The sequence below is a fragment of the Crassostrea angulata genome, chromosome 3, assembly GCF_025612915.1.
Source record: "Crassostrea angulata isolate pt1a10 chromosome 3, ASM2561291v2, whole genome shotgun sequence".
NCBI lineage: Eukaryota > Metazoa > Mollusca > Bivalvia > Ostreida > Ostreidae > Magallana > Magallana angulata.
Window position 1 is genome coordinate 53,061,527 of NC_069113.1, and position 7,859 is coordinate 53,069,385.

At 35.5% G+C, this 7,859-nt stretch overlaps 1 protein-coding gene across 6 annotated transcripts in view; it reads left to right on the plus strand.

Moving 5' to 3' along the window:
* Positions 1 to 7,859, plus strand: part of LOC128175446 (serine/threonine-protein kinase D3-like) — a 34,227-nt gene that overhangs the window by 8,913 nt on the left and 17,455 nt on the right. For 5 of the 6 annotated variants that reach the window (XR_008242684.1, XM_052841073.1, XM_052841069.1 and 2 more), the window contains exons 3-9: positions 1,908 to 2,039; positions 2,394 to 2,575; positions 3,776 to 3,823; positions 6,269 to 6,491; positions 6,798 to 6,875; positions 7,489 to 7,627; positions 7,773 to 7,859. The exon at positions 7,773 to 7,859 is cut by the window's right edge and continues 37 nt beyond it. Coding sequence is in view for 5 of the 6 variants with exons in the window: in XM_052841073.1 (XP_052697033.1) it covers positions 1,908 to 2,039; positions 2,394 to 2,575; positions 3,776 to 3,823; positions 6,269 to 6,491; positions 6,798 to 6,875; positions 7,489 to 7,627; positions 7,773 to 7,859 (889 nt within the window). In the remaining variant the exon portion in view is untranslated. The remainder of the gene's footprint in view (positions 1 to 1,907; positions 2,040 to 2,393; positions 2,576 to 3,775; positions 3,824 to 6,268; positions 6,492 to 6,797; positions 6,876 to 7,488; positions 7,628 to 7,772) is intronic. The other variant, XM_052841072.1, reaches the window with a different exon arrangement.

Consider the following 7,859-nt stretch of genomic DNA (forward strand, 5'->3'; position numbering starts at 1 on the left):
TTATGGTTTGGACTTTTCTGTCCCAGTGTCCATCAGTCCAATGTTTAGCTTTTTGTCTAGAGCATTGTAAGAATAAGCAATTTTGATAAACTGTTGCAGCTAGAGGGGGGATTTGTTGCAATTCAAAATTAGGTCATATTTGTCTCATTTTGGATATTTATTGTAATGCATCCTCAAATCATGTCTCTAGTCAGGATCACATATGGCAGTCAAATCTGTTACGCTTTTACTGGATTTTAGGTTACAGTGACATCATGACCCAAAAGTACTGTCGATTTCTAATGAAACTCAAAGAATTGATATCTGCGTAAAATCGCGAGAAGCACCCCTCGCAGATTTTAAAATCTAATTTTTATTTTCTGAGGAGATTGGGGTAAAAGTTCTGTATTCTTGATTTTATATTCTCGTATTCTGATACAAAACAATGGGATCGTGGAATTAAGTAAATTGTAAAATGAGGAATCTACAGTATGTAATAATGACCTACTTGTAATTTTTTTTCCTATCCATAGTAAAATTTTCTTTCAAAATGTGACTGAGTATGTAATATGTGCATCTTTTTGAAGAAGGGCACATCATATACCCATGAACTTTTTATAAGAATGTAATCTTTCATGTGATTATTTCCATCAAGAGTTAACATGATTAGGGTGAAAGAAATTGTTGTCTACCTTTAAGGATGATTGGGTTATCCTTTGGAAGTCATTGGCCTCTCTGTTAGCTAAGCTACATTGTATTTGATATAACGTAGACCTTGTTTTTTTGTGTGGGTGGTTTTAAAACAAATCAAACAGGGCTGTTAAAGTTGCTGCCGATCTAATGTGTCCTTATGTAACTAGTGTCCAAACATTCCGTCATCAAAGGAGGCCCAACCGTCTGGGGCGGAGAAGTATACTCATTAACTCCCGCGCTGTGTATCTCTCGTACATGTTGGCATTCGTAGTGATGTCAGAGACAAATTTAGAACCAGTGAGTGCAGTCAATATTTGCGCAGACTTTTATTTTTGTCCATTGTTAGATTTATACAGATGAGACCCGCCTGAATCGTAAGAGCTGTGACACTTGACGTGGTTTCACAATCTGACTAAAGATTGTAGTACTTTCTTGGATAAAGAGCTCTTACTGCACAAAGTACAGAGGCTAGCCTGTCTGTCTTACCTGGTACTGGTAGATCAGGTCTATCAAATTCTCAGATAAGCACTGAATGCTGCCATCAGTCAATTCTCTTCTCTTTAATTACAGATTATTAAAAAGAAAGAATGATGCTGACACCTCTTCCTTCTGTTTTTTAAGAAACGTAGAATCCTTCATTCATCTTTTTGACTATTAATCGTAAGATGGTATAATCCTCTTACTTGGGGTTTGATGAGTGACTTGTGTGATGGTCCTCCTCCCATTGATGTATTGGCTAATGACAGATTCAGGAACAGGGAGACTTTAGTCAGCATTTAGAACTTTTTTCTGTGTAAATGGAGGCTGTGTTGAAATTTGACGTTAGATTTTTCCCAGTGTGTTTCCCAGTCCCCTCACCCATTTCTTTGGCTTTCCAATTGGTCAGGATTTTTTATGGTACTGAGTCGAAGTAAATATTTGCATTTCTTAAATTATGCTTACATTTTAAATGATTTTATTTTGTTGTTGACCAGTTTCGCAAGTCTGGTCTGTTACTTTAACGGTGTTTTTATAGAATATAAGCCCAAAATGATAATGTAATATTCAGATTTATTCATTATTTTATTTTTAATATACATGTATTTATGTTCTTGTTTGATATCAAAAGTAATTCATTTTTTGGGGGGGGGGGGGGGTGAGGGGGTGCATTTTTCTGTTAATTAAAGCTACATTTTAATTTTCCATTTTATGTAGACAGAGATATGCTTATTGATAACTCTGTGTTTGTATTACAGCTCAGATCACGATGGAAGACCTGCAGGTCAAACGGCACAACCTGTCCATTCACTCCTACAAGTCGCCCCACTTCTGTGACTTCTGCGGGGAGATGTTGTGGGGTCTGGTCAAACAGGGGCTCAAGTGTGAAGGTAATCAGCTCCAGCACTGTCCACCAGAATTACCTGCAATTAGACCCCCACATGTATTGAATAATCACCTGTTTATCTGCCCTCACCCTGATCGTTTAGTACTTTCTTTCTTGTCAGGTATCCATTGCATGGAAATACTCTGTACTTCATAATTTGTACCTGGTATTCATTTCTACAAAAAAATTTTGTCAAACAGTTAGCAATGTCTTTATGAGTTTAGTGTAAAAATATAAAGCTGTTGCACAACTTTGATAAATTGTTTTCAAAAGTTTTGATCAGTTTTACAAAGTTAAATACCAAAACCTGCATTATAATTGTGAATTTCAAAGATGAGTTTAGTTTTTAATATTACAGGTTGTGGGTTGAATTTTCACAAGCGCTGTGCCTTCAAAATTCCAAACAACTGCTCGTATGATCGACAGCGTCGTCCTTCAACGAGCAGCATTACATACCCGATGCAGGAGCTGAGCCTGAGGGAAAAGAGCGACTCTGTCGCCCTACCAGATAGTCCCAGCCAGGTCACACTCATCTCCAAGGTCAGGGTCATTGTCATGGCGATGTAAAAGCTGTTTATTATAGAATGTCAATGTTCGTTTGAAAGTCTGGTGTGAGTTAGAAATTAACTTGGTGTTTTTGTAGTGAATACAAGTGACTTGTCCAGATTGTGAAACTTTGTGGTCATTGTTAGGAAAAGTACCCCCCAAAATGTGGATTAGATATTGAATTTTGTTGATGGTATTTCAACAATAAATGATATGCTCTGTAATATAAGGTATTATGTATATGTAGAAATAGTTGTGAGGAACAGATGAGCATGAATAAAACAATCCCTGTATCCTTTTTCATGTTTGGGAAGGGTTAATCTGAGAAACTGAGTTTGCAGTTTTAAATATGGTACATCTATTTGTGGTCGTTGTTGTTCCATTTGGGGTTAGGTTACAGTCACAGAATTAATAGGTTATCCTGTGAAGGGCATTGAATGTTGACAATTTTAAGAGGATGGATTCTAACTACTGGGTATTTACATTAATCATTTCATTTTTGACAGGTAACTAGGGGTTGTAGAGGTGTTTTTTTTCATGAGGGAGGGGGTATTTCGATTTTTTAAATTAGAATAATTAAAAAACTCTTAATCTATTTTCTATTATCAGAAGCAGCTGCAGAACTGTGGATTTTCACAAAATTCAGATGTATGGATTGGGATCCTGAATTCAGTTCATGCAAACAGAAATAGGCCCTAATTTTTTTACCTTTTTGCCATTTTCCCAATACATCCCGATAAAATATATTATTCTCTGCAGTCAAAGAATTGATAAAATAAGTGATATAATGTATGCATGGGATAAACTCTTCCAGGATTGGCCCAAGAGATCTGAGTCCGGCTGTTAATATGGACTTTTTTTTCTCGTTTTTTATAAATCAAGGTGTGGGTCTGTGCATGCCCAACAGACCCAGGTAGAGACTCTGCATCATGTAGCATATTTGACTATTTGACAAGACTGTCTCTCCAGCTTCTAATGTTTAAAACCTAAAAATACTCTTTTTCACTAATTATCTTTTGATAGTCTTTAGATTATAATAAACAAATAAAATTATTTAAGAAATGCTTTTCAAATAAGTATGTGTAGTTAGACTACTTTTAACACAACTTTCTGTTTTAAAAAGCTGTATAACAAACTTAGGTTTTTAGGGAAAAAGTAACTCTCTGTTTATTTTGACTAACTGTTTATTTGCAGACTGACTCTAATAAAAACTCAACTGGTGTCAAAGGCGAAAGCAATGAAGTACATGTTTGTTGTCATTTCTATCTTGTTGTCTCATACAAATTATGCTTGTTGTCTTCTCTCTATTGTAGTCCTGTAAAACACATGCTTCTTGTGTGGGCGGCAACTATCACGGCTTATCTCTAACTGCTTGCAGCTCAGTGTTGAAATGGATGTATATTTTTGCAGTGGTCAGCCAAGTGATGTTCTTTTGGAATTAAGTTATAGGAAATATTTTTAAAATGAAACATTTGACATGACAGGTTTTTTTGGCCAGTGGTTGTGATATCAATAAATGGCAAAGGTCAATGTGTGTTTGACAGTACATGACCAGACACCTATCACTAAGAGCAAGGCCTCTGCAGTCCTTGTTTGTATCAAGTATTGAGTAGAATTTCATGGATATCATCAGAGTATTCTAACTGAAAGTTACACTGCTGTATTAGCCGTGTTAATCACATCATCTTCTGACCCTCCCATGACCTAATTCAGCAGACATTCTTTTACTTCCTTCTCAATTAACCAAATACACATTACTGTTGTTTCCCTCCCACTCACGGATATACAAGTACATTACAATGTAAGGACTGAAAAAACCTAAGATGTGTTTGTTGATGATGGACTACCATGGCTATAACTTTAATTTGATATGTCTCATTGTTTGTATTTGACTCAAACTTCAATGCTTAATTGACAAGTTTCCCTTTTTCCTTTACCTTATTAAAGAGTTAAATTGTATGCTAGATCATAATATTAAATATCAATTAATGAAGAATCCTTAAAAATTATGGTGGCCAATTTCTATTAATTGTATATTTTCATGCATCTAAGTTTATGAGAATATCTCTTTGATTAATTAGTAAAATCAATGAATCAAAGTAGTGTTTCATAACTCATTGAGGATGTAAAATACCAATATTTGTTAGTTATCAGGAACTACTAAATCTATGAAAATTGGGTCGCCATCAATTCCCAACTTCATGAGAAACAGAGATACTATAGAATTAGAGTTTTTGCATTTCTTGTAAAATTTGATAATGATGATTGGAACTGGTAAATAAAGAGTTACTCTAGAGCTACTGCTGTGTTGCAATATTGGTCACAGACTGTAAACTGATCATAGTAGATACACATTGTTTGAAAGGTGTTAATGTTATTTTGATTGTTACAATTGATACACTGTTGTACATATAATGATGAAAGAATGAAGCAAAAATAGAATGAAATGAACTTCCTTATACGTGTATTACGACAAGTACTAGATGTTTCTTGATCTGAGACACTGCATGCCCCGACAAATACAGCGTGGGTGAACTCAACTGTGACTGTGTTTTGTGACAGTTTGAGGCGATTAGTTGACACCCGTTTTCATGCTTATCATGTAAAGGGGAAGTCTCTGCAGACGGCCGGCCGCGTAACGCTATTGATCTGGACCTGTTTTATATTCATGTAGTGTCCTCTGGCAATTCAGAACTACTAAATACTCCCTCTCCAGGAATCCCGTCTAATTTTGATTTCTGCTCTGTTCCTTTGTTTCCCTATGGCGGCTGAGAGAACTGCTGGGTCTATAACCCAGTGGTCTCTCTCGGTATGATGTTGTCATGAATCAACTCTGTAGTTTTCCCCTTGCTTAGTATTTTCCTTTATAAATGCTGTTCTTTTTATTGCATTATTGTTGTATATATATGTTAAGATTTGTTGTGAATTTGGGTTGGTCAGTATAAGATTTATTTATCAAATGAATAAAATTACCATCATTATCCTGTGAGTAGGGTTATAATTCAGTACTAAATTCATCCATAAGACATGATGCTACTGTATATATATTACATAGAATTACTTATATATAGTTTGCCTCAGTATAGACTAGATATTATTAACCTGGGCAGTCCATGTTAAAAATAGGTGCAGATTGCATGCATGTTACATTGGACTTACACGAGGTTAGGTAACACTCCTGACTTATAATGCTATATGTTCAAAGGGGATAGTGATATATTTAGGATATAACATTACCATTATTCTGTGTCCAAATTAATAATCATTTTTCTTTTCAAAGTTATAAATTGAGAGTGCTTTATTTGAGCCCCACTCACTTTTTGGGTGCATATGCAAGCATGTGAGTATGTGCACCCAAAAATATGAATTCAATATACTGTCTTATTTTAAGGTAAAAATTAATGTTATTCAAAGTGTTTGAGTAAGCGGTTATTTTATCTGGGATGAGGGGTTAGGTTTCTTACTTTACAAATTGTGTGTTTATGTTGATATGTGGGGTTAGGGGTATTCTGTTTTTATGAAACTGGCAAAGAAAAAAGAAAATGGGTAGAGATTTGCCATCATTCATATCAGTTTGCATGCATCTGTCTCACATTATATTTTGTTTTCTTCATTTTGCATGAAATAAAAGAGTCAACGTTTTTATAGACCTCTCAGCCATGAAATAAGAGAGTTGATATTTTACAGACCTCCCTGGCCGTTCCCGGCTCGACCCTGTCCCTGGGAGGAGAGCCACGGAACAACCGGTCCAAATCCTGGAGTGGTCGACCGATCTGGATGGAGCGAGAGGTTCAGTCTCGCATCAAAGTACCGCACACGTTTAATGTTCGCAACTACACCCGCCCAACCATGTGCCAGTATTGTAAGAAGCTTTTACGCGGCTTGTTCAGACAGGGACTGCAGTGTAAAGGTATGTTTACACAGGTCCTTTATACAGCTATAGAACTCTCTCAATTCTTTGGCATTTGTACAATACTTCAACCAGCACTTTTCTGTGCTGGTATTTACATCTTATTTGAACTTAATATAATAACTCTGCCTTTAATAAAATTTTAAATATCTTACCAAAACTTAAAGCATGTATGGCTTGTATTTTCATTTTTGGACATTTTCATCGCAAAATTGTAAATTGCAAACCGAAACATTACAAACACATCAAGGTTTTATTAGTTTATAGTGTATTTGAGCTATAGGATATATATTTTTTTTTTTACAGATTGTAAGTTTAATTGTCACAAGAAATGTGCTGAACATGTTCCCAAGGACTGCACAGGGGAACTCCCCAAAATAGGAGGTAAGGACGAGTACTGGTATATTGTCTCTTCATTCCCTCATTTTGTAAAATCCAGAAATTATTAATTAGATTATTCAGCCTTTGTCTATGATTAAACAGAGTCATTTAGGCCTATTTTGGATTGGAATTTATAACTATGGTCTGATAAATGTATAGAGATGAGTCTGTTCACCTTGTCTCAGATTAATGTATAGAGATGAGTCTGTTCACTTTGTCTCAGATTAATGTATAGAGATGAGTCTGTTCACTTTGTCTCAGATTAATGTATAGAGATGAGTCTGTTCACTTTGTCTCAGATTAATGTATAGAGATGAGTCTGTTCACCTTGTCTCAGATTAATGTATAGAGATGAGTCTGTTCACCTTGTCTCAGATTAATGTATAGAGATGAGTCTGTTCACTTTGTCTCAGATTAATGTGTAGAGATGAGTCTGTTCACCTTGTCTCAGATTAATGTATAGAGATGAGTCTGTTCACCTTGTCTCAGATTAATGTATAGAGATGAGTCTGTTCACCTTGTCTCAGATTAATGTATAGAGATGAGTCTGTTCACCTTGTCTCAGATTAATGTATAGAGATGAGTCTGTTCACCTTGTTTTTTATCTGTCTTGCAGTGCTTCCCGAGCCAAGTTTTCCCTCCGACAGTTTTGCTTCAGAAACTGATACACACTTTACAGAAATAAATGATGAAGCTGACGATGCGTTTAATGATGACCTAGATGATGATGATATCGAGCAGAAACCTCCACTTAGGTTCATACTTTCTTAAAACAACTGTTGACAATAAAAGAAATTGCTCTTTAAAATACATGTTACATGTTAATGTAGCCATTTATCTGTTTTGCTTTACTTAATTAGATGTAATCTAGGTTACAATTTTTGGTCTGTTTGATTTCAGTCCAAATGAGAGCAACAACATTCCACTGATGAGAGTTGTACAATCTATCAAAAACACAAAGAGAACGATCTCCAAGACGATCAAGGA